Source organism: Myotis myotis, unplaced genomic scaffold, assembly GCF_014108235.1.
Source record: "Myotis myotis isolate mMyoMyo1 unplaced genomic scaffold, mMyoMyo1.p scaffold_m19_p_22, whole genome shotgun sequence".
NCBI classification, from domain to species: domain Eukaryota; kingdom Metazoa; phylum Chordata; class Mammalia; order Chiroptera; family Vespertilionidae; genus Myotis; species Myotis myotis.
In genome coordinates, this window is record NW_023416327.1 from 6,693,634 (window position 1) to 6,720,476 (window position 26,843).

At 52.8% G+C, this 26,843-nt stretch overlaps 1 protein-coding gene across 1 annotated transcript; it reads left to right on the forward strand.

The window, feature by feature from the left end:
- Positions 1–26,843, forward strand: IL1R2 (interleukin 1 receptor type 2). The gene is given in 11 exon segments (XM_036355258.1): positions 1–212; positions 215–351; positions 354–409; positions 7,170–7,297; positions 9,988–10,249; positions 15,322–15,502; positions 18,204–18,378; positions 21,175–21,237; positions 23,097–23,232; positions 24,465–24,607; positions 26,425–26,843. Coding segments are annotated over 11 exon segments (1,473 nt in total). The 5' UTR covers positions 1–169; the 3' UTR covers positions 26,574–26,843.

Genomic DNA, 26,843 nt, shown 5'->3' on the forward strand with positions numbered 1-26,843 from the left:
CCCAGTGACTAATCAGTGTCACTCAGTGAGCAGCCCAAGCAGCTGCAAGGCGGACGCTCAGGAGAATCAGGGCCTGGAGTCCTGCTCTGCCTTTGCTGTCTGGGGATGTGAGTGAGTGGGGGACCCATTGGCGGTTACCCGATGAAGCCCCCAATTCGAGGCTTTGGAAATGACAGCGGTGCTCAGGGCTCAGACGAAGCTCACGTCCAGGCTGGAGCAGAGGGCTGTGCGCCTGGAGGTGCAGTGACTCCAGCAGCCCAACCCCTGCCTTTTAGAGATGAAGAAACTGTGACCCAGATCGGTAAATGCCTCTGTGGCTTGCCCGGCTCAGAGCCAGCTCACAGCAAGGAGGGCACCAGCCGCAGTCTCCTGTTCTGTGTCGTCTGAATGAAAGCATCCGCATTCCGTGGTAGGCTGTGTGTGTGTGTGTGTGTGTGTGTGTGTGTGTGTGTGTGTGTGTTTACATGTTGAACATCTATAATAATAAAAGCGTAATATGCTAATTAGACTGGACATCCTTCCAGATTCCTTCCGTCCTTCCTTCTGGACAAAGCAGTGGTGGCGGGGGCCAAGGCCTTGCACGAATTTCGTGCCTCAGGCCTCTAGTCCTTCTATAACATGGATGTTCACATCAGCTGTGGTTCCATTGGGTAGAGTTGCCCGCTTTCTAGTGTAGTGCCTGGTGTTTGCTGAGGTGTTGGCTGTCTCAGGGAGCTCTGGGAGTGTGATGGCCCCTCGCAGGAGTTAGTCCGACGCAGGCTGGGTGCTCTGATGCCTCCTTGGGGTCTGCTAGCTGTGCTTCTGAGTAAGTCACTCCGCCTGCGTTCTGGGGCCTCTTCCGGACATGCTGCTGAAGGCAAACACTCGTCAAGTGCTTTCTCCTGCCGACTCGGTGGTCACCCCTTTATTCATCACATGCCACCTTCCCTCCTGATGCACATCAGGCCACAGCCGCTTCAGGGATCAGCAGCCAGGGCCTCGCAGAGGCCGCACAGTCTGCCTGCTGGCACTGACCCGTCCGGCCGCCACGGAGACAGCGGGCCCTCCTGACCACTCCGCCAGACTCTCCGGTCCACCTGCTTCCCAGAACGCTCCCTGTGCAGGCTCCCTAGGTCTCAGGGCTCCGCAATATGTAGACTTCTGAGCCGGCCTGGGGTGGAAGCTGACCAAGAAGTAGAGCTCACATGAAGGAAATTTTGTATTTCAAAAGGACAGAGAAGTTTCTGACCACGAGTACTCCTGGAGACTTGGAAGAGTCCATCTTAAGAGGGTGGCTTGGCCGCTATGGAGGATGCTGGGCTCGGGAAGACTGTCTGGGTGAGCTGCTGAGCTTCATGGCCGAACAGAGGATGAGTATCAAGGCAGGACCGTGTAGGCTCAGGCTTGCATCTGGCTGTCACTCCATCAGCCCTGTGGCTCGGCTAAGTTAATGGAGGTATCTGAGTCTATTTCCATGCCTTCCTGTTTGTATCGAGGGCGGGTGCTCACTGGACACTGAGCTCAGCGGCGAATCCCTCTTATGCATACAGGCCGGGGACCTGAAGCTTGCTGGCTGTGTGTGGTGGGTGCCGAGGGCCTCCCGGGTGCCAAGAGTGCCCACCTCAGCACTCGGGGGGTCCGGGGGGTGGGGGTGAGGAGGGGGTCTTGTCGGGCTTAGCCTGTGGGCAGGCTGATGGAGAAGAAAGTTTGTAAAAAAGTGTCTTTGTTTGATGGTCCAGCTCAGAGGCTCTGAATAACTCCGCTTCCATGGGAACCCAGTGTGTGAGCAGAGGATGTGAAGGAGTTGGAAGATGAGCTGTTTTCTTGAAGCTCTTACTCAGTGGTTTTAGGGAAGAAGTCAGTCGAGTTCAGAAGATTTGACAGGGATGGCTTTAGGGAGTAAGGTACTTGTTGGCAGAAAGTAAAATATACAGAGTGTAGCCCTTGGGGGAGCCCAGTCTCAACCTGTCCAGGTTTTCCCTTTGAGTCACTGTGTCCTCAGCTCCACCAGAGTCAGGGCCCCGAGACGCTCCCATTCGGCCCCGGCCACGCAAGCCAGAGAGCCCACAGTGCTGCCCCGCACTCCCTTCGCCCGGGGTGGGCGGGGACTGGCTCCTGTCTTTTTTAAAGAACAAAAATAGTTCATAGATGACTCATTAAGAGTTCTTTGAGCCAGGACAATTGTCAGCAAAAGCTGCCTCAAAGTGGTCATATCTTTCCCTAGAGCAGGGGTGGGGAATGTCTGGCCCGCGGGCCATATACGGCCCAGCAATCATTTGGTCTGGCCCTGCCAAGGCAACCACAGATGGGACTCTAAATTCAATAAACGCAGGAGCTTTTGTCAAAGCAGCAGGAATGCATATTAAGTGAATTGTATTAAGCGAATGACGGGGGCTCTTCCCTACCCCCAACCTCCCACCCTCTGTGCTGTCCAGAGACTTAGCTCGAAACACTTTATATTTTGCTTTACCTTAGCATTTAAACATGTTTCCAAGCTTCGTTTGGATGTAAGTATTTATTCCCCCCTGGCTTCAGGTTGGCACCACATGCCTGAAACATGTTTGGGTTTTTAGGAATTGACTTCACAAGCTGGTGGTGGCGGTGCTGTGCCTGAGGCCCGAGGCTGTTGGCCTTCATGAATGTTTAGGGCCCGCCCCCTGGTTCGGGCGGCGGTGCCACCTGACTCAGTTTTCTGCGCAGCATCTCAACCTCTTCAGAAAAAGGTGGAGACAGAAAGCAAAGTGCAGTGTTCTGGGGCGTCCCCGCCGGTGCGGGCTGCACCATCGCTCTCCACTTACTGCATTTTTCTCTCCGTCTTTCAGCTCGTCACACATTTTGGGTCATTTTTAAAAAATTCCCAGCCCTGCTTTCGTCGTACTATTCCTCTGTGGTTTTACACCGAGTGTGGAGAAACATACTTATCTGACAAAAACAAGACAACCATGAACAAGGATAAAACTGTAACTCAAACACTTGGAACGAGCTGCCCTAACATTTCTTTCTTGCAGTAAGAAGGGCCATCGGATCCAAGCAGGAATGTAGCATTGCCTGTAACTCAAAGACATTTACGGAAAGTGGGCCAGGCACACAGTGTTTGGTGCAAACCTCTGCAAACAAGTTCTTTTTCCTCGGGCTCTGCGAAGGCTGACGGCTTCCCACACGGGGTTGGGCTGCAGCCTTTCGGGGGCTTTGATTATTGAAAACAATCGCTGCCACCTGTTTGTGGTTATTGTCTGAGGCTACTTCCTGGAAAGGTCACAGGAAAGCTGCTATTTTGCCAAAGTCCACAGAGAGAAACCAAGGCAATTCTCTGGGCGGGGGGCCTGGGCGGAGGGGGGCCTGGGCGGAGGGGGTCTGGGCGGAGAGAGGGGCATTGGAGAGTGTTGTTTGATTGGGACAGGGTCCTTGTTGAAGCACCTCTACTTCTAACCCTGGCCAGATGTGTGACTGTGAGAAGGGGGTTAACAGCCCACTCGCTTCCCGCACTGAGAAAGGGCTAGGACTAGGCCTCCCAGGCTCCCAGCTCTGTTGCTCTGTGGAGCCTGGGCTAGCAGTTGCCCTGAGTGGGTGCAGCCTGACTTTCTGGGGAAAAATGCGTTTGAACATGGTTCAAACCCTCACATAGTCCCGGCCAAGCCCGAACCTGCACTTGGGGGAGGGGTGCTCTCCTCCAAGAGGCGGCTGCACAGCTCCTCCTGCCTGTCAATCATCAGACACCACTGAGCACCCGCACCCGCAGGGCTTCTTACCCCGGTCTTTTTCCTGAACTCTGAGAGGCTAGCACACAGGGGCTAGGTTTGCTGTGCAGGACAGAAAACCTGAGCATGTAAAGGCAGCACCCTCCTCTGTTGCACCCCATCACTCTCAACAAGGGGCCCCCAGCTGTGGCCCAAGGTGGTGCTGCAAGCCAGCTCTCCCCTGGCCGAGGCCGCGGGAGGGAGGAGTGGTGGAGATTTTCAAGTAGACTTCCAGGTGGGCCATCCATGTCCACTTGCATTTCATTGACCCTGCTTTTGTCATGTTGCCACTCCTAGTTGCAAGAGAGGATGGGAAACGCAGTCTTTGTGTGGGATGGTGATTTGTTTGGCTAAGGGCCTGGTGGCTGTTACTGGGGAAGCAGGGAGGACAGATGGAGGAGGAAACTATGGCACCTGCCACAGAAGCTTCTTTTTGGAGTGTGAGGGCTGTGGGTTTAAACTCCATCCCTATTTACTAGCTGTCAGGTGTTGGCCAAGACACGGAACCTCTAACCTCTTCTACTATACGATCTGTGAAACTGGCATACTGTTCCCAGCACGGGGTAAACAGGAGAAGAAACGCTGTGTTTAGCACAATAGCTGTCACTGTTACACCAGTCCCTGTATCAACATTTGGACTTCACTCACTTACTAGTGTCAGGGTGCGTAGTGCTGGTTACGTCTGGTGCGTGGAAGTCCTGCCCCTTTCATATCCTTCCCAGGGACCCAGTGAGCCGGGCTGAGGCCTGCGCAGCGGGGGACACGGCACGCTGAGCGTCCGGAGGCACAGGCAGCTTGGTCAGTGCTGATAGGACCTTTTTGGTAACCAGGTGGCCTGATGAGCCAGAGGGTGGGATAGAGGTAAAGTTAAGGAATATTAACTTTCAGAAACATGCGGAGGACGGGCCTATGCAGCATAGGAAGAGCTTAGGGGAGATAGCCCGGGCAGACACCCAGATAAGGGGAGACTCTCTGCCACCTTCATCACTGCTCCTCATCACGGAGTGGGGTTTAAGCCGCAGCTCTGAGGCCGTGCCTCTGCTGTGCCTCCCTGCTGAGGGAGGCTCCTGGAGCACAGGGCCACTCTGCAGGGGTCAGCCCTGCCCTGGACATCAGGAGCCATCTGGGTGTGCTGTGAGCCACTGAGAATCCCATCTGTTCCAGGGGTGGAGAACAAGTCAAACTCCTTCCGGGAAATGGGGGATGGGTGGTGGTAGGGGTTGGTTCTGGATTTACTCATCACTCCCAACTTCCTATTAGACTCTTAGTCATCACTATTGCCTGGTACTTTCTGGGCCTGGGCATTGTGTAGGCCATGAAGGTCATGATGGAGACTGGGCCTCAGTGCCTCAGTCCTCAAGGCTGTCCCTACCCACGGGGGGCCAGACAAGAAGCAGGTATGGCCATTGGCATGGCTGCTCCCATTTCTTTCTCCTCCTGGTGTAACTTTGCAACTCCTCCCACTGGAGGTGGGGCCATTTCCCCACCCCTGTGATGGCAGGTTTGGCCATGTGACTTGCTTTGACCAATGGAATGTGGGCAGACAAGAGTGAGCTAGTCCTGAGCAAAGCTGTGAGTGCTTTTGCTCACTTTGCTTGTGCTTTGCTATCACATGAGGTCATCTCCCAGGAGACACTTGTCCAAGGAGGGTGAGAGCCACGTGGATGCCATCTGAAGCTTGGCGCCAAGCCTAACTGTCGTGTAAGACTCCCTCCACGTTCTGCGTGGAGTAGGGTTCGGTATCTGAAAGAGGGGCCACACACAAATGAGAGAGAGATGACATGAGATAATTTTGCAATATTGGGGGACCAGGCGGGCAAGTCCTGAAGGACTTCCACTGATGCTCAGGCCGCTCCAATCTTTTACTGATCTGGAGTAGCCCTTAGGGTAAGGAGGTTTCAATGACACACAGATCAGCAGACAATTTCCAGGAATAGACAGAGTATCTGATTAGCTCATCAGTAGACAATTTCCAGGAATAGGCAGAGTATCTGATCAACAATAATCAACAAGGATCTACACAAGTATCTAAGGAATTAAGTGAACTAAGGTGGGGATGATGCTTCAACTACCATTACCTAAATTAACTGGGTGGTGCACAGTCCTGACCTTTGCTAGGACTTCAAAGGTTACTAGCTTTTGGAGGTCTCTGTCTAAACTCAGCTAGTGAAGACAATGAATGGTTTCCAGCACCTAACCTAGCCTAAACTAGGTCAGCCAAGCTCCATCGGACCCCAGACTTGTGAGCAAGAATAAATTATGCTGCTTTAGGCCGTTCAGTTTTGGGTGGTTTGTTAGCAGAGTTGTGGCAATGGCTCTCCGAAATAACAGGCATTGTGATACAGAGTGGGAGGGGCTACAGGGAATGACAGAGGCATTTGATCATCTTGGAGACATTTATGGGGAGGAGGAGGGTTCACAAACTTGGTACATTATTCAGTTTTGGGGCCTCATTTTGCTTTTCCCCTGGATGCCCTACATCAGAGACTTAGCAATGAATAGACTACCTCAGCGCTTGTCAGATTGTATGTAATATAAGAGTTAAACCATATGGAGGAATCCTATAGGGACTATAGAAAACGTTCTCTGACAAGTAAAATGAGGACCTTTTGACTTGTAGTGATTTATTCACTCATTTTAAAAAAAAATCATTAGCCCTGGCTGGTTTGGCTCAGTGAATAAAGCACTGGCCTGCGGACTGAAGAGTCCCAGATTCAATTCCAGCCAAGGGCACGTGCCTGGGTTGTGAGCTCGATCCCCAGTAGGGGGTGAGCAGGAGGCAGCCAATTCTAACTCTGTCTCCCTCTCCCTTCCTCTCTGAAATCAATAAAAATATATTTTAAAAAAATCTTTATTGTTGAAAGTATTACACATGTCCCCTTGTCCCCCCCATTGACTCATCCTAGGCCCCCCCCCCCCCCCGAGCCTTCACCACTATTCACTCATTTAGACATTCAACAAATGGGAGGGATATAACTGTGAATAAGATAAAGTAGGATCCTTGTGCACGTACAGCTTACCTTTGAGAGAGGGGAGATGGATCATGAGTGCCCTAGAGAGTAACAGAGCAGGAAGCACAGCATGGAGCGTTGGGGCAGGAGGTGGTGTCCATTCATACGGGAGGTCAGGAAGACCCCACCAGGGGCAATATCTGAGCAAAGACCTGGAAGAGGAGAGGCCCTGAGCATCTTGGGAGGGCAGGGAGGGCAGGGGACTCCGGGAGAGACACTAGGGTATGGAAGGTTCAGCCCAAGGTCATTCGGAGCACTGTGGGATTCGACGTTAGGTGTGTTCAGTGAAGACAGCTCCAGAGGAGCAAATCTCCAAATTTTGAGTCTTCTTGTTAAAAAGTCTAGGTTTCTCTTACTGGGTGAAGCTCCCAGCATCTGCCCGGGGCGTACCTTCTCCCTTTGGGTGTTGTGGTCCCTGGTGACCCTCTGTCTCCTCCTCTAGGCTACAAAGTACAGGGCCTCAGAGCCGCAGCCCCTGGGGCCTCTGGACATTGCTGGAAACGATGCTCACCTTGTACCTGTTGATGATGGGTGTCTCTGCCTTCACCATTCAGCCTGAGGAATGCACAGGTAAGAAGGGACTCTCAGCTGGGAAGGGCTTGTCTGGGGAAGCAGGTGTTTATCTAGGGAGACTTTGCTGTTAGCAAAAAACAAGCTGTGGTTGCCAGAGGGGCAGATGTGGGGAGGGCAAAGTGGGTCAAAGCGGCCAAATACATAGTAAGGGAAGGAAACTAGATTTTGGGTGGTGAGCATGCAAATGAGCACACAGATATACTATATAATAAAAGAGAAGCATGCAAATTAACCATCCCTCCACTATACTCAAGCCATGCCCACAAGCCAATCAGGAGCAAGTATGCAAATTAACCCAACTAAGATGGTGGCAGCCACGGAGCTGGAGCAAGCAGGAGGCTTGGATTGCCCCCAGTGATGGAGGAAGCCAAGCTTCCCACCTGCCCTAGCCGGCCCTGGGCTCCAGTCAAGGCTACAAAGTTTCAATTATAGAAGATAAATAAATCCCAGATACCTGCTTCCAGCCCACCCTGGCCTCTGCTCAAGGAGGCATTGAAAAAAAAAAAGAAAAAAGATGAAAAGAAGAGGCTGGGAGCTTGGGTGGCCTGGGGGCGTGGCCAGCCTGAAAACAGCCACCAGTCCCTCACCCAGGCTGGCCAGGTACCCCAGTGGGGACCCCTACCCTGATTTGGGACACCCTTCAGGGCAAACCAGCTGGCCTCCACCCATGCACCAGGCCTCTATTCTATATAATAAAAGGGTAATATACAAATTGACCCTAACAGCAGAATGACTGGGAATGACTGGTAACTATGACACACACTGACCACCAGGGGGCAGACGCTTAATGCAAGAGCTGCTCTCTGGTGGTCAGTGCACTCCCACAGGGGGAGCTCTGCTCAGCCACAAGTCAGGCTGACGGCTGCCAGCACAGCGGTGGTGGCGGGAGCCTCTCCTGCCTCCTCAGCAGTGCTAAGGATGTCCGACTGCAGCTTAGGCCTGCTCCCCGCTGGCAAGTGGACATCCCCTGAGGGCTCCCAGGCTTCCAGAGGGATGTCTGACTGCCAGCTTAGGCCCGATCCCCCAGGGAGCAGGACTAAGCCAGAAGGTGGACATCCCTGAGGGATCCCAGACTGTGAGAGGGCACAGGCTGGGCTGAGTGACCCCCCCCCCACCCGAATGCACAAATTTTTGTGCACTGGGCCACTAGTCAAGTTATAATGTCATATACCTGGAATGTATATAATGTTGTTAGCCAATGTTGCCTCAGTAAATCTAGTAAAACTAGAGACCTGGTGCATGAATTTGTGCATGGGTGGGGTCCAGCTGGCCCGCTCTGATGGGGGAAGATCTGGGGCAGGGCCGGTGGAGGGTTGGGGGAGGACCACTGGTGGTTGGCCGACTGATCGGGGGCTGGATCAGGCTGGTTAGCTGCCACAGTGCTCATCATAGCCACCAGTTATTTCAGTCACTGGGCTTTTATATATATACTAGAGGCCCGGTGCACAAAACTTGTGCACTTGAGGTGTCCCTCAGCCCAGCCTGTACCCTTTGTAATTCGGGACCCCTTGGGGGATGTCCGACTGCCTAAACCAGCAGTCGGGCATCCTTCTCACAATCCGGGACCACTGGCTCCTAACCGCTCACCTGCCTGCTGGCCTGCTTGTGCCTTGGCCCCGCCACCATGGCTTAGTCTGGAAGGATGTCCAGTCTAATTAGCATATTACTCTTTTATTAGTATAGATAGAAGCCAGGTGCATGGGTGGGGGCCAGCTGGTCTGCCCTGAAAGGGGTTCCAGATCAGGGTGGGGGTCCCCTCAGAGGGTGGGGCCAGCTTGGGCAAGGGGCCTGGGGCAGTTTTCAGGCCGGCCACACCCCAGTTGGGATGGGGGGTCCCTGCTGGGGAATGGGAACGGCCTGGACGAGGGGTTGCTGGGGGTTTGTAGGCTGGCCACACCCCAGTTGGTGTGGGGGTCCCCACTTGGGGCAGTACCAGCCTGGGCAAGGGGTTGGGGTGGTTTTCAGGCTGGCCATGCCCCCATTGGAGTGGGGGGAGTCTCTGCTGGGGGAGGGGCTAGCCTTAGAGAGGGACTGAGGGCCGTTTGCAGGCTGACCATGGCCCCACTGGGGTAGAGGTCCCTGCTGGGGGTGGGGCAGCCTGGGCTGGGGGGTTGGGTGGCCTGGGAGAGGGCCTGGGGGTGGTTTGCAGGCCGGCCAAGCCCCCAGCTTTGTCCAGAAGGACGTCCGGAAGGTCTCCAGAAGGTCTCCCGGTCTAATTAGCATATTACTCTTTTATTAGTATAGACAGATGTTACCTCGATAAATAGAATAAAAAGAAAACAAATGCAATGCAAAGACAATCTTGGTGCTCCTCTGAGCAGCCTCATTCCTGCTGGATCCGGGGCCTTTGGGCTGTAACCACACCCCTGTGGGGACTAAGCTGGGTTTTGTGTCTGAACTCAGCTAAGAGCCACTTTAAAAATAAGGAGTGGCCAAGTGAAAAGCCTGGCAAACATTTTCATCTTTATTTTTTGTCACCATTATTTTTTTTGAACCTGATTTAACTTTCCCCATAAAATCAGAATGAATAGTAAACCTGAAGTTGCCATTTGAGAGCTTTGAAACCATTATATTATAACAAGACGGTGAGAGGGCCCAGAGGGCGCCTCACTGTCAGGGGGGTGCTGTGCCCCTGGGTGAGCCACCAGGGGATAGCCACCAAGACTGATGGGTCTCTCTTCCTCCAGTGGCTGCAGGGAGCTGCCAGGACCGCGGCAAGCATTTTAAAACCAGTCTCAAGGTGGAAGGGGAGCCTGTGGTCCTGAGGTGCCCCCAGGCGCGGTACTGGCTGGGGGCCACTGCCAGCCCCCGCGGCACCGTGACCTGGTGCAAGAGCGGTTCTGCCGGGCCGGCCCCCGGGGAAGACGGGCGAGTGTGGGTCCAGGATGGTGACCTCTGGATCGTGCCCGCCCAGCAGGGCGACTCAGGCACCTACCTCTGCACTGTCAGGTAGGCCCGGGACACGGCGGGCGGGGCTCCGTGCACATGCTCCAGTGGGGCCTGCACGCAGCCTGCTGTCCTCTCCATTGGTCTGAGATGCCTCCATGCGAGAGCCACCCCAGATGTTCTCATGGCTCCCTGGCCCCCACTTAGGTCCTCGCGCAGACATCACCTCTCAGCCACCCTGTCACACTCTGCTTATTGGCCAGGATTTCCTTCCTCTGCCACGTGTGTGTGTGTAGTTCATGTTTGTCTACCCCAGGGATGGGGAACCTTTTCTTGCCAAGGGCATTTGGCTATCTATAACATCATTCATGGGCCATACAAAATTACCAACGAAAAAGTTCGCCTGCTCTGTAGGTCAGACATTAATTGGCTCTCCCGAATGCCACGGAGGGCCAGCCTGCCCCTGGGTCTGCCCTTCAGAATGTACGCTCCAGGAGGGGACACGGTCACCTGTTTCCTGCTCCGTCCACATGAACACGAGGATAGAACCTGAAACCTGAGGAGACATTAGAACTGCTTATCTACATGTGAGGGATGAAGCTCCCACATGAGGTTCTCCCAGGAGTTGGTGTGGAGCTGAGACCACAGGGCTAGTCCCTCTCCCTCTTTGTCCTGTTGCTTTTCCCCCTTTAATTATGGTAGCACATGCATAACATAACATTTACCGTTGTAATCCACTAGTAACCCTGCACACAAATCCGTGCGCCAGTAGGTCGCTGCTGCCCTCCTGTAGCTCCCCCCTCCCCCCCCTCATAGCTTGCTGCCCTGCCCCCTCCTGTAGCTCCCCCCCTCCCCCCTCCCCCCCTCATAGCTTGCTGCCCTGCCCCCTCCTGTAGCTCCCCCCCTCCCCCCACCCCCCTCATAGCTTGCTGCCCTGCCCCCTCCTGTAGCTCTCCGCAGCCCACTTGTACCTCGCTGGCCCACCCTCCTGCTGATCCGTGATCTGGTGGTGATGCTCTTGGTTGTTATGCCTCAGGGCATAATGGCTAATTAGCATATTCCTCTCTTATTGTCTTGGATTAAACTGTACAACCCAGTGGTGTTAAGCACATTCACACTCCTGTGCAGCCATCGCCACCATCAGCTCCGAGCTTCTCATCACCCAAACTGGAGCTCTGTTCCCATTACACAACCACCACTTCCCATCCCCCTCCCCCAGCCCCTGCACAGCCACCCTACCTCTGTTGCTGTGGGTTTGACTCCTCTGGGGACCGCATGCGAGTGGAGTCATGCAGCACTTGGCCTCTGGTGCCTGGCTTCCTTCACTCGGTATAATGTTTTCAAGGTTCATTCACGTTGTGCAATGCACCAGGTTTCATTTCTTTTTAAGACAATATTCCATTGTAAGTATAGACCACCTTTGGTTATCTGTTATCAATACATTTGTTCTGCTTTTTGGCTATTGTGAATAATACTTAATGAGCATGGGTATATATATATCTGTGGAACTGGTGGTTCATATGGTGAATCTATGTTAGCTTTTGGAAGAGCCATCATGCTGTTTGCCACAGTGGCTGCCCTGTTTTGCATTCCCACAAGCAATGTACAAGGTTCCAATTTCTCCACATCCTCACCAACACTTACTATTTTCTGTGTGTGTGTGTGTGTGTGTGTGTGTGTGTGTGTGTGTGTGTTTTAGGGGGGAGGGATATGCTAGCCATATTTTCTGCCATTCTATGATTGCCTTTTTACTCTGTGGATTATGTTCTTTTAATGCACAGAAGTTTTTAATTTTGATAAAGCTCAATTTATCTGTATTTTCTTGGGTTGCCTGTGCTTTTGATGTCACATCCGCAATACCCTTGCCATAGCTAATGTCATAAAGCTTTCCCCTGTGTTTTCTTCTAAGAATTTCTATTGTTTTAGCTCTCCTGTTTAGGTCTCTGACCCATTTTGAGTTAACTTTTATATATGGCTAAGGTAATGGCCCAGCTTCATTCTGTTGCATGTGGCTATTCTGTTTTCCTGTTGGAAAGACTGTCCTTTCTCTGGTGAATGACCTTGGCCCTTGCTGCTTTGTGAAAGAGAGATCATAGGTGTCCTGCTGGAGATGTTGGCGACTCCCTGGCCTAGTTTTTCTGAAGGACTAGGGCCGCCTGCTGGCCTGGCTGGGAAGTGGAGCCCACGCCTCTGGGCAGCTTAGAAACTCGTTCAGGCTTCAGAAACTCGTTTATTTCTGGAGAAGCCATATTCATGAGTATTGACGTTTAGACAGAGAACCAAAGGAAGTGACACTCTTAGCACAAAGGGATTGCTAGTGAACAGGAGGGTTTCAGGCAACATCAGCCCCAGTCCCAGATTCCCAGATGGCGCGCGTGCACGTGTGTGTGTGTGTGTGTGTGTGTGTGTGTGTGACCTTCTGTCAATGAACCCTGCCTAGGAAGCAAGCCAAGCATCTCTCATTTCTGTACCAGGGAAGAAGATGTATGTGTGACTGCACAGTAGTTATAAATACATAGTTTTGTGTCTTTTTGTGCAAAAATCCCATTTCCCCCCTAAGGAGCACTGCTAGGAAAACCTAGAAGTGTGTTTTTAAAAAAAGAATAAAATGTGGAGCTAGGATGACAGGGATGTGAACCTGAACCCTCCCATTTTCCATCTTGGTCTGATTCCTTGGCAATTCCAGCCTCAGTTCTGTGCCCAGGAGGGTGCTGGGCGGGTCTGACTCGCAGCCTGTGGAGTGTCTAGTCCAGGGAGCGCCACAGCGGCGAGAGCAGACGCAGAGAAGGCACTTTCTCCAGCGGCGATGCTTACTGCCCCCGAAGTGATAATCTGCAGCGATCAGGGAGACACGGCTAAGTCATGTTTGTCTTAAAGAAGGTTGTTACACTTCACTAAAAAATCCTAGCTAGTATTCTTGTTTTGTTTCCCATTCTTCTAGAAAAGTAGAGATCTGGAATTGAGGGGCAGTGGAAACCCGTATGTGGGTCAAGCTTTTGAGCACGTACTGCCTAGTGCCATGGTCAGCTAACTGTGGCTCGAGAGCCACATGCGGCTCTTTGGCCCCTTGAGTGTGGCTCTTCCTAAGCCTTAGGAGGACCCTAATTAAGTTAATAACAATGTACCTACCTATATAGTTTAAGTTTAAAAAATTTGGCTCTCAAAAGAAATTTCAATCGTTGTGGGGCCTTGACTTACAAGTGTCCCAACTAATGAGTTTTTCGAGATAAAAGCCGTCTCTAGGCCGATTTTTTGCTTTGAGTTGCGAGCTAAAATTTGGGTTACAAGCCAGCTTCAGATACCCCACCGCTAGTTGGCGCAGCGAACATCACAGTGAATGCCACATCAGCCCAGCATCACGTTCACTGTTGATTTGACATACGAGTAATTTGAGTTACAAGCTCCTTCACGGAATGAATTAAACTCGTAAGTCAAGGCCCCACTGTACTGTTGATATTTGGCTCTGTCGACTAATGAGTTTGCCGACCACTGGCTAGCTGATTGCTAAAACTCTCTTCCCATCCAAGATTGGGATCCAAAGGACCTAGAATCACCAGCAGTTGCCACAATCCCCTTTGGCATTTACAGCCAGAGGGCATGAGATTGCCCTGCCCTAAAGTCTTGAGGTGTAGCACCCACGGGGCCTTTCTGTCAATGGGGGGGTGGCGGGGGGAGCCGAGCTGCCAAATCGTGACCCTTTAATCTCAGGGTTTCAAACAACAGGGCAAGGTTGTCACCCAGGCAGCAAGCCAGGAGGGCTGGGCACATGCTTGGGGACCCAGACTGAACGTTGGTCCCTGTACCAAGACAAAGCATGCTCTGAGGGGCTCCCTGGTGTAGAAGTGACTACAGTCAAGTAGCTGCCCCTCTCACAGTGGGGCCAGGATGTGCGCAGGATGGGAGGATGGATGTGTGTAGAGAACAACACTAATGACACCCACCCTTTTGTTGTGGGGAAACCACACTCCATGGGGAATAAGAGTGGCGATGGCATGACTCCCCCTCTTTCTGTTGGGGCACTTTCATGGGGTATCTTGCTCAAGGGGAATCACTTTATCAATAATGTGAACAGGTTTGTGATTCTCAGTATGTCTAGTAAGCGTGTTTCCAGAGATATAGTCCTAATTCAAGGGTTTTCTCAGGGCCCTGCTGGGTTTCAACCTTGCTTTGACCTCTTAGCAGCTGTATGGCCTTAGGAAATTGCTTACTTTCCATATATGTAATTTCCCCACCTTAACATGAGATACTAATAATTTCTGGCTCCCGGTGCTGGAGCATGAGTGCGGATGCCTGCAGCCCCAGCCAGGCCAGCAGCCCTCCTCACCACATCAGGGAGCCGCTGGGAGGCACGGGCTGCCCTGGAGGTTGGTCCTGGCTCATGTCTCCTTGATGTGCATTTTTCAAGGCGATAGTTAACTTTTTGTATTTCTTTGTGCATAAAATGTTTGTTAATCTCTCAGGTAGCTAGAAAGCTAGTGAGGTAACGACAAAGCTTAGTTGTAGTTCATATCCTCTGTCACCTGCCATCTCCTCCATGTTTCTAAACACGAGTTGCCTGTGCCATTTCCCAGTTCTAGGGTGTTGATAGGATTATGATATTGAGATTACAGTTATCCCAACAACAACAAAAAATTAAAATCCAAACAAACAGACGCACTGAGTTAGTGTCCCCCAGGCAGAATGCAAACATCTCTAGATTTTATACTCAGTTCTCAGCAGTTTTCTGAAATTAGACTTCAGCTAACAGTGACTCCCTGAGAAGTAAAGGGCTTTTCTGTACAGGAGACGGTGGCCCGCAGGAGCACTTCCTGTGTGAGGACATGTCCCCTGACCCAGGAGGCAGGCGCATTGGCTCAAGGTGCCCAGAACCTGGCGGGTGTAGGCTGTGGTGGTGTGGCAATCAGGCTGGTGAAGGGCCTTCTGGGAAAAATTCAGATTATATCGTCATTTCGAATAACATTTATGATGTGGTGCTTGCTTTGTCCCCCAAGGATTCAAAAGGATCAGGGATCAAAGTATCACCATACTAATAAAAAATGCAGAATTTACCGGGATTAGGGAAATTGTTCCTAATTTCATTTAGATTTACGTTTATTTTGCCTTGCCATTCATTACCTTTTCCCCTTTTAAATCAGAAATGCCTCGTACTGTGACCAGATGGCCCTGGACCTCAGGGTGCTGGAGAACACAGACGCTTCGCTGCCCGCCGTCTCCTACCCGCAGGTGCTCACCGTTGCGGCCTCGGGCTCCTTAGTCTGCCCTGAACTGAGTGAATTCACCCAGAACAAAACTGACCTGAAGATTCAGTGGTACAAGGTACCTTTCCAACAAGTGGTGTTGAATTACTGTGCACTTTACTGCCACGGGAAAGAGATAAAAGGCCTTAATTATAAAGGACCATGGTCAATATGCTCTATTGATCCTTATGTGGCTCATTCTTGAGTGATGATTTGAGGATATGCAATGAGTCCCGTGTAAATAACAGCTGAAAAAGACAGCTCTCCACTCTATTTGTCTGTTAAAATTCAGAAAACAGTTGTTGGTTAATTTAACAACTCGTGCACAACTTCTGGTGGAAGGAGTAAGTACAAACACGCCTCCTCCCGTGCCTGGCCGAGTAAATACTACCGTCAGCTCCTGGTGGGCGGGCCAGGCCTGGGCAACGCAGCCGCAGGCCGCACGGAGGCGCCGCCTGTTTCTGCAAGAGAGGCTAGTCCTCACGTGTTTAAACGGCTAAAAAATGTAAAAGAATCTCACTCTCTTATGACATGTGAGTAACAGGACTCCGGCTCTCGTGCGTCAGTAACGCTGTACTGGGACCAGCCACCTTTCCCCTTGCAGCGGGAGAGCTGGGTATGGTCCAAGGCCATGCACACTGTGGGCCTCACACACTATCCGGCCCTTCACAGAAACGGTACTGACACAGACTGTAGACTGATATTGGAAAGTACAGTTACTTGTTTAATCGTGGACAGAAATGGGCCCTTTAATCAAGAATTAGGTCCATTTAAAAACGTATGTGGAAATGAGACAAGTATATATTACACGATGTACTCACATGTTTACTGAAGCACTGCTTCTAAGAAGGTACTGGAAACAAGAAAATGCTCGCCATGAGGGGCTGGTTAAACTAGTTTCATCTCAGAGGAACAGTGGACTATCATAAGTATTTACAAAACATAGAAGGAAAAATACAATACTGCTATAGTTTAAAGGCTTTAAATGACATGTTATATTTCCTAGTTATGTAAAAATATGGTTTAATATATTTAAAAATATGGAGGAATACACATTGAAACAACAATGATGTTTTGAGGATAAAGGATTCACTTTCTATTTTTATAAGTCAGTGTTACATTATGTTTTTATGTTTTACTGCTTTGCTAATTGCAAAGGCATTAAAAGTATTTCCAGAGGGCAAGAGAAAAAGAAGTTAGGGACTTTCATTTTTGAAATACATGTGTTACTCCTCAATCTATAAAAACCTAATTTTATAGTATAATCTCAATCAACAATATCTATAATTTTGTCATAATTATTAAAATGTGGCTTTTTAGAAAAAAAATGGGTTAGCCAGTTGACTGGTATTACAACTTCAAGATATATGTATATTATACCAGTGAATGCTGCACACGTAAACGATGTTCTGGAAGTAGAAGGAAGTAGCAGCCCCTATGAAATCGGCGCCCAATTAGGGACTGGATTCTTTTCTGTTTAGGAAGAGTCAACAGGGCAGGTAAGAGGCCGTGCCTGCAGAGGAAAGAGCACGGGCCGGCGTCCCCCGCTCTGCGTTAGAGCCCTGTGTGCTTCCATTTGGCTGTTGTGTAGCCGTGGCCCGCTGATTTCACCTGACACCTGCTCCCTCTGCGAAGCGGCCACGAGCCCGAGGCGGAGCATGAGGCCCTCGCGTGGGGCTGACAGACGCATGGGGCCCAGCAGTGGTCAGACGGGATGTCCCGGGGTGCTCAGTGATCCTCCTGCCCTTCCTCAAGGCTGACTGTTCCTGGGCGCGTGCCGTGCACAGTTCTGTTCTAAACTCGCTGCCATGCAACAACAAGGCAGAAACGACGAATTCCTCTACTTTACAGATTAGAGAACAGAGATACACAAATGTCAGACTTGCCCAAGGGCACACAGCAGAGCGATGGCGAAGCCAAAACCCTCAGCCAGGAGCTCCACACCCGCTGCTGGCAGGCAGCCTGTGGTCGGAGCCGTGGGAGAACTGTGCTGGCCCCACTGGGCTTGTTCATATTTGTCCTCACGTTAGGAACAATAATCTCTCCTTTTAATTAAATAGATTGAGAGGAACAAACTCTTCCAGCTATGTCTGTTCCCATTCGGTAAGGAGCTGAAATGACTCATTTGAGCAGAGCATGATTTCAGGCACCGGGCTTGGCACGTGCGCCCCTGAGAACAGTTTGTGCTCATCAGCTCCTGTTCAGCCGCTTCTGTGTTGTTGGCGGCCTTGCTCTTCCGCAGAAGCCACACTATCTTTTGTCCCTATGAAAGGTGTGGCCTCGTTTCTCACATTTAGTTTTTCTTACTATTTTTTCCACTTCTCTACAGACTCCTAATATTGAATTAATTTGTAAAGTAATTACAGCAACATCATCTCTTCTGAACACTGCTTTCCCAGTCGCAGTGACCATAGAGCAGGACTCTTTCCTGGGGACCCCCCCAAGGCCCAGGGGCAGCTGTCAGGCCAGACTGATATTTGTATTTTCAATGGTTTAGTCTGTTGAAGAAGAGAGCTTCTTCCCACCCCCTCGCAGTGCTGTAGCAAACGTGCCTTAAGCATGGTGTTTAAACAGATTCAGCAACTTTGTTTTCTATGTTAACAAATTCCCTCTCTCAAAACCAGAGGTAAAATTATGTCCAAAGTACAATATTTGCAAAGTAAATAGCAAGGCCAGTCTTGGGTTGCAAATTCCACATCGATGGGTCATACTGTTCCCATTCATAGCTGTTGAGAGAAAGTTAGGACAGAGTGTAACTTTTGAAAAACATTTTCCCTAAGGATTCTGTCCTCTTGGATCAAGACAGTGAGAGGTTTCTAAGTGTGAGAGGAACGACGCGCTTACTCATCCGCGATGTGTCTGTGGAGGACGCGGGCCGTTACAGCTGTGTCGTGGCCTTTGCCCACGGGGGCACGCGGTACAACGTCACGAGGAATATCAAGCTCCGTGTCCACAGTAAGTGCCGGCCATCGAGCACCTCTCTGCCTGGTTCGACCACAAGCGTGCAAAGAACAAATTAGGGCGCACCTGGGTTTCCTTAAATGTCTTTGGAGTGAAAGGAAAACACATACGTCAACTCTCTTAAAACATCAGGCTAAGCAGACGTGTGAGGCACTGTGAAAGGTAGAAAGCAGGGATTATTTTGAGGAAGGTGAGGCCCTGGGCTCCAAGTCTGAGACTAAAACACCACGAGGGGGGCCCAGCAGTGGTTCCCGGGAAGATCGGGAAAGCTTGCGCCTCCTGGGCGGCCACCAACACCGCTGCTACACTCCATGTAGGACTGTCTGTAGGGCTGTCTGTAGGACTGTCTGTAGGGCTGTCTGTAGGACTGTCTGTAGGGCTGTCTGTAGGGCTGTCTGTAGGACTGTCTGTAGGGCTGTCTGTAGGGCTGTCTGTTTGCTCTCTGTAGGACTGTCTGTAGGGCTGTCTGTAGGACTGTCTGTAGGGCTGTCTGTAGGACTGTCTATAGGGTTGTCTGTAGGGCTGTCTGTAGGACTGTCTGTAGGGCTGTCTGTAGGGCTGTCTGTTTGCTGTTTGTAGGGCTGTCTGTTTGCTGTCTGTAGGACTCTATGTAGGGCTGTCTGTAGGGCTCTCTGTAGGGCTGTCTGTAGGGGTGTCTGTAGGGCTGTCTGTAGGGCTGTCTGTAGGACTTTCTGTAGGACTGTCTGTAGGACTGTCTGTAGGGCTGTCTGTTTGCTGTCTGTAGGGCTGTCTGTAGGACTCTATGTAGGGCTGTCTGTAGGGCTCTCTGTAGGGCTGTCTGTAGGGGTGTCTGTAGGGCTGTCTGTAGGACTGTCTGTAGGGCTGTCTGTAGGACTGTCTGTAGGACTGTCTGTAGGGCTGTCTGTTTGCTGTCTGTAGGGCTTTCTGTAGGGCTGTCTGTTTGCTGTCTGTAGGGCTATCTGTAGGACTCTATGTAGGGCTGTCTGTAGGGCTCTCTGTAGGGCTGTCTGTAGGGGTGTCTGTAGGGCTGTTTGTAGGACTGTCTGTAGGGCTGTCTGTAGGACTGTCTGTAGGGCTGTCTGTTTGCTGTCTGTAGGGCTGTCTGTAGGACTCTATGTAGGGCTGTCTGTAGGGCTCTCTGTAGGGCTGTCTGTAGGGGTGTCTGTAGGGCTGTTTGTAGGGGTGTCTGTAGGGCTGTCTGTAGGGCTGTCTGTTTGCTGTGTGTAGGGCTGTCTGTAGGACTCTATGTAGGGCTGTCTGTAGGGCTCTCTGTAGGGGTGTCTGTAGGGGTGTCTGTAGGGCTGTCTGTAGGACTGTCTGTAGGTGTTGCTACTAGGGTTTATTGGGTGTTTCTGTTGGAAGGCGAGGCAGTGGCACACCCAGTGGGAACTGCCCCTGGCGTGCTCCCCGAGGCAGGTCTAGCTGCCCGTGAAAGCAGGATTTCAGATAGTGAGTGTTCCTGTGGGTTTACATGAACTCTGCTGGGGAAATGCTGTGAGCAGGATTAGTCAGTGTTTACTATTTGTTCAACAGTGAGCCAACCCCCCCAGGCTGGACACCCAGGATGGCGCCGGTGTACATGGTGCTCACGTCCTGGAAAACAGGCTGCGTCCTTTGTATTACATGCAGAATAGCTGCTCAACTGGAGCCTTTTGAGGGCATCTCAGGGAGCTTTGGGGGTATATTAAGGTTGAATGATTGGCCTATGAGGGGAAAAGATTAGCCTTTTTCCACAGAACCCAGAGATACAGTTTCATTGTCTCCCATGAAAACAAGTCACTAGATTATGTGTCTTTTACTGTCCTGTGAGGGTGCCTGCATCTCCACTCAGTCCCCGGGGACAGGGAGCTGATGCTCAGGGCCTCCCTGCTCCTGTGCTGCACAGGGACACCAGGGGGCGCCAACCCCCTGTTCACCTGCAGCCCGTGGGAGGTCTCTGCCTCTGGGAGGAGGGCACAGCCAGCCCCTGGGCACTGGGCAGACAGGCCACACCTGGCCCATCCCCGCCTCTGGATCGGGAGCGGGGGCTGGGACCTGAGCAGTGTGTTTCACAGGCCCGCCCCGGAGATGCTGTGCGACCCAAGTTAGACGCAGGGTGCATCAGGGCCCCAGCTGTCTGCCCGCCCCGCCTCCCCGCGCCCTGCGGGGTGTGTGTGTGTGTGTGTGTGTGTGTGTGTGTGTGTGTGTGCAGGGGGGACGGTGCAGTCAGGGCTTCCGGTGCTCTCCAGGGAAGAAGCCAGGATGGAGCGAGTGGGGCGGGATGGGCCGGTTGCCCACCCCAAGCTGATCTTTTCGCCCCGTTCAGGTGACCAGTTTTCCTCAAGCTGCTGGGAGTCCTGCCTCTTGGGGAACTGGGCTCTGACTCATCGGAGACCACCTTTGCCCCCAAAGGGATTACCTCCTCAGGAAGCCCCCGTGGGCAGCCTGAGCTCCCCCACGCGGCTCAGCGTCACATGGCCCTGCCTCTTCCTCCCCCAGATGGGCTTCAGGGCTCCGCGGGGAGCGGGTGGGCCGGTGCAGGCCGGAGACATTTAGGCGAATGGACTCTGGGCAGACCTATCCTGGGGACAGTGTGCGCGTTGCTGTCAGGGGTTTATTCAGAGAAAGGATTCGTCCAGGAAGCCGGAGAGGGGCACGGCCAGTGTTTGCCCAGAAGGAAGGCTGTGAGGGGATGTGTGTGGGGCTCCCTCCAGTCGCCTCTCTCTCTCGGAAAGGCACAGCCACACGGGGAGAGCGGGCCCCTGGCTAGGCCACGGCCTGACCCGCTGGGCGAAGCCCTAACTGACCTCCTTTCTGCGTCCGTCGCAGGGAAAGAAGTGGAGACTGTGCCCGTGATGCTGTCCCCGCACCAGACCATCTTGGCCTCCCTGGGTAAGGCCTGGGGCCCGGCTGCCTGCGGCCCCCGCTCTGGGCCCGGCCGCACCTGCACCTGCCCCTGGTGTGCAGCACACGGGGGGGGGGGGGTGGTGTGTGCTGGGGGGGTCTGGCACCCAGGATGAGAGGCTGAAATAACAAATGTGAGGGCAACTCTCGTGCCAGTGTGATTAGAAATGGCGTTGTTTAAAACAGGTGGACTGTGCTTCATGAAAACCTCACTAAGAGGATCTAAACCGAACACGTGGGGCATTTGGGCAGCAGTTGTAGTGTGTGTGGGGGGGTGACACCCTCCCAGACCAGGATCTGCCCTAGAAACCAGTCAGGCCACTGACAGCTCCGCTCACATCCCCTAGGGCTCCATCTGTACAATGAGGCTGACCGGCCCCTGCGGCCCCTCGTGGACCGTTTCTTGTGGCCAGAATTGCTGGCCAGCTGGTGGGGTGATGGCAATGATGGGCAGGATGGTCCCTTTTGCACCCCCTTTGGCGCAGGGCGTCTGGGCCAGCCCTCACTTCCTTACTGAACAACGGTGTGCCCAGTGGGGCTCCCACGAGGTCTGACTGCTTATTTCTCCCATTTCCAGCAGGAAAAGCTGCGGAGGTCACGGTGGCTTGAGAAAGGCCAGGCTGGGGCTCGGCATGCCTGTGTCCGAGGCCGGCCGTTCTGTGTTGGTTTCTGTACAGCATTTGTAGGCTACGCTCATTCCTTAATCTCTGGCCTTGCCTCTCCTCTCCTCTCCTCTCCTCTCCTCTCCCCTCCCCTCCCCTCCCCTCCTCTCCTCTCCTCTCCTCCTCCTCTCTCCTCTCCTCTCCTCTCCTCTCCTCTCCTCTCCTCTCCTCTCCTCTCCTCTCCTCTCCTCTCCATTCCTCCTCTCCTCTCCTCTCCTCTCCTCTCCTCTCCTCTCCTCTCCTCTCCTCTCCTCTCCTCCTCTCCTCTCCTCTCCTCTCCTCTCCTCTCCTCTCCTCTCCTCCTCCTCTCCTCTCCTCTCCTCTCCTCTCCATTCCTCCCCTCCCCTCCCCTCCCCCCCTCCCCTCCCCTCTCCCCTCCCCTCCCCTCCCCTCCCCTCCCCTCCCCTCCCCTCCCCTCCCTCCCCTCCTCTCCTCTCCTCTCCTCTCCTCTCCTCTTCTCTCTCTCTCTTTCAATCTCTCCCTCCCTCCCTCTCAACTTCTTGTGTAGGTTCGGCTTATATTTAACAAGGTTACTGGGGGCCTGGGAGAGCTGGTGGTTCCCCCCCCCCTCCCCCGCTGAGCTGCCTGTCCTTTTGGGAGGGCTGAGGGCGTCTCAAGGGCTCTGGGCTGAGGAGTCTTGGGTCCCCTGGGGAGGTGGGGGGAGAAAGGCTGCGTGAGGCCTCAGGGGGCCTAGCGCCCACGAGGGAAAAGCAAAGGGTCCCCCCCTTCTCTCCTTTGGCAACTGAAAACGTGACTGGCAGCGGGCGGCAGGGCAGTGAGCGCAGGGCCAGCGCAAGGCACCTCCTGTAAAGGCTGGGGGCTGTTCCTCCCGCACGGGGTCCCGGGAAGCGGGAGAGGGGCGGCGAGGCAGGGAAGGGCCGTGTCCACTGGATCGGGGCCCAGCCGCGTGGGTGGGCGCGAAGGCGCTCGCAGGAGGGTGGCCTTGGGAAGCCCCTGCCTCTGGGTGTCTCGGGGGGCCGGGGAGGGACCGGAGACCCTGGGTACCACCGGTGCTGTGCCGCGTGAAGGGACTCTTCCAGGGGGCGTTTCCTTCCAAGAAAGGAGTCGGCTGGTGTTGGCGGAGACGGGAGGGTCCCGCTCGGATCTGCGGATCTGCGGTGCGAGGGGAGCGGGCCCACCCTGCGTCCACGGCTTCTCACGTGTCTGCGTGTCCGCTGTCCACAGGCTCGAGGCTGACGGTCCCGTGCAAGGTGTTCCTGGGAGGCGGCGCGCACTCGACCACCCTGCTGTGGTGGATGGCCAACGCCACCAGCATCGACGCCGCCTACCAGGCCGGCCGCGTGCGCGAGGGGCCGCGCCTGTGAGTGGGAGCGGGTGTGCCAGCCAGCGAGCTTCGTGAGCCCTCCATCAGCTGCACTCGTTTTTAAAGAGACGATGCCACATCCAACCTCTCAACAGGGCACACATGCTAGATTAAGGAGAATTTTGCTAGTATGAACCGTTGGATTTTCAGAATTTTAGAAGTTGAGTTTGCTCAGAATGACCATCTGTTCTTAGAAGCAAACTTTCTACATAAGAGCTGAGTTGCAGCCAACTGCTTGTCACTGAGGTTGCATTTTCTAGCTGTTTAATCAAATGCTTGTTTCTTGATTTTTGCAATTAAAAATACTTGGAGTTAATATATTTCTATTCCCCATTCTGCAACCTGAGTGTCAAACATTTTCACGAACCCTTACAAAATTCTGAAACAGCCACAGCCTCCGAGAGCCCTGTGTCCCAGGGCACGCTGGCTGCCGCGGTCTAAGGGAGGCTAATATTCAAAGTGAGAAAGAGCTCTGTTCTCAGAAGCAGTCACCTCGGAAAGGGGTTTCTCCCTTTGAAAGTAGAACAATCAGATCTTGTAAATAGGACCCTTTATGTGAGGGAGGGAGACCATGTGATGTTCCAGTTATAAAGCAATAGGGTCAGTCCCTGAAAGCAGCCTGAACTTCCCATTGCCCAATTTTTAAAAGACCTATCAAAAAGGCCTTTCTGGTGCAATTGAGCGGATAAAACAATGTGTGGTTAGCACAATTGTTTGCAAGTCCTCATTGCGAAACTAACATTCCTCCGCTCTGAACTCGAGTTTCCAGAGCGAGAGCTGGCAGTGGAGAGGAGAGGAGGGGACACTGCTGAAAACTAGATTTCTGGAAACTCCCTGCCCTTCAATATGCAAATAGTTGTTGGTGATACAGTCAAGTTTCCCAAAGTGAGACACATCCAGCTCCACTCCTAGCTCCTTGTTCACGGAGGGCCGTAAAAGATGAAATTCCCATTATCCAAAATAAGCTGGCTCGCGGGGTCTCTCCTGTAACGAGTGTCCTGTCACAGTGACCAGCATCGCCTCGTCCCCAGTGTCACGCCTACCTTCAGAAGCCACTTAGAAACCCTCCCAAATTAGTAACAAATACTGGTAGGATGGCCAGTGCTCCTAACTGTCTTAACCTGGAAATCAGTGCAGGCACCGTGGGCCCTTCTTGGGCATGTTTGGGTGTCTGTGCGTAAGGCCAGGCTGACCTGACCGCCCACCTGAGCAAACGCCTTCTCACGCAGGGAATACTCAGAAAACAACGCGAACTACATTGAAGTGCCCCTGATTTTTGATCCAGTCATCAGAGAGGATCTGACCACGGATTTTAAATGTGTTGTTCACAACACACTGAGTTTCCAGATGCTGCATACCACAGTCAAAGAAGGTACGTATTCCGGGCGCCCAGACGGGAAGCGTGTGGAATGTTCTCTGGGTGCTGGGCAAGGCTGCCAGTTCTCCAGAATCACTCAGCAAGTCCCTTGGGCTTCCTGTTAGTTGAACAAATCTCTAATATTGGAACAAGGGTAGGAAGTTTCCAGGAATTAGAACAAATCTCTAATATTTTACAATTTTTTCTGTAGGGCGGAGGCTGGTTTTAGGAGATTATAGTCAAATAAAAATGTAAATAGCAAGCAGATTTTTGGAAAAGAGATAAAATGGTTCTGTGATAAACCCTAGAAAACCTGTGTCCTCTGTGGATCTGCGTGGCGCAGCAGGACCAGCTGTCCCTTGTGACCCCTTGAGAAGGGGGTACGTTCTTTACCCCCAAGCTGAGAAACCTTACCCCCAAGAGCCAGGACTCGAGGCAGCGTTAGGGTTAAAGTCATCAGTGAATAGGAAATAGAGCGAAAGGCAAATCAACCCAGTGCCCACTTAAGTACATTTTAAAAGAAGAGAGAAAACCCTGCCTTCTTAGTTTAGCTGAGCAGGAAGGAGACGGCCGGCGGTCTGTCGGCAGCCCTGGAAGATGACGAGAGACCGGCCAGAGTTGGCCTGAGCTGTGAGGTCATCACCACACCTCTGGGCATGTGCGGGGACACAGCCGCTCCAGGCCCCGCCCAGGGCAGTGCAGACAGACTGTCATGGGAAAGCTGAGGGCTGGGCCAGGTCTCCGGGCCGAGAAGACCTCCCCACACAACCTTTTTCCAACAGGAAAGCCACCAGCCTTGCTCACGGAGCCGCTTGGTGACATTCAGGTCCCTGTGCTCCCCCGGCACCCCGGGGAGGGCCGAGCGGGGCACCTGCGCAGCCCCTCATACTGAAGTGGCTGCAAAAGCTGAAGTCCAGCTCATTTCCACAGGGGCTGGGGGCTGTTTAGACTTGGAAATGGAGGTCCCACAGAGAGCGGAGCCCACTGCTAGGGCTCAGATTCGTGACCCAAAGGAACTGTGGTTGTCCAGCCTGATGGTGGGACCTCTAACCATTCTGTAATGAGAGCCGTGTCCTCTTGCTGAGCTGGCCATGACTGACCGCAGGGACACACAGGTGCCTTCAAATGGCCGCTCAGCAGATGGAAGCATCACTCACTTAAAGCTTTGTTGGGTTTTAGGGCGTAAGAATCGCCTGGAGAAAATAGTCTGAAATTGTGTTGGCTGCTGGATGCCTAGACAGACTATGATAGACAGCATGACAGACACACGTGGAATTCTGGCCTCTTCGTCACTGTGTCTGACAGCACTCACGTTCTTGTGTTTCCTCGTTGACTTTTCTTCACAGTCTCTCCCTATGTTTTCACAACACACAGAAGCCAGGGAGCTGGACATAAAGCAGCTGCGTCCAAGCAATGATCTCCACCCCTAGACTTCTTTTTTCACAGTTTGTTTTCTTTCCTCTGCGACTGTATTGAATCCTCATGACATCCATGCTCATTGGGAAAGGGCAGAGCTAACCCGGCCTCGTCTCGGTTGCGAGCTGAGGCCCACCCACGCAACAGCTCGTGAGCACCGCCCAGTGGGGGGGCGAGGCAGACCCTCGCTCTGCCCCTTCTCTCTCTCAGATGAAGTGCTGCTCCCTTTGCTGATTTCCATGACGCCACAGAGGCCGCCCTCCAACGCCCCTGGCCCTGGTGCCCCGACACGCACTCTGAAGCTCAGTGCGCATTTATGGGGGGACCCACCCCCAGTGGCTCTCTGCCCCCAAACCCGCACGCACTGTCCTACCTGGTGAGAACGTTTGACCCTGACCTGACCTTTCTTCCCGCAGCTGCCACGTTCTCCTGGGGGATTGCGCTGGCCCCCCTTTCGCTGGTCTTCTTGGTTTTGGGGGGAATGTGGATGCGCAGACGGCACAGGCACAGAACTGGAAAAGCGTACGGCCTGACGACGTTGAAGACTGGTCATCAAGATGTTTAATCCTATTCAAGTGAAATAAAGGGGGCACAATGGCCCACAGACAAATGGAAGTCTGACTGACGCAGCGGCTCTGTCCCTGTGCGGGGCCTTGCACCTTTCCGCAGCTGCGCTTCCCGGGGCTGTGGAAAGGACCGAGCGTTCATGTAAAGTTTATTACAGGAAACTGAATGGCCGAGCTGTGGGGGTCAGGTGAGGCCTCTGTCACGCGTGACCCACTTAAAAGAGTGAGGTACCCTTAGACCTGAAAAGCATTAAAAATGTCAAAATGAG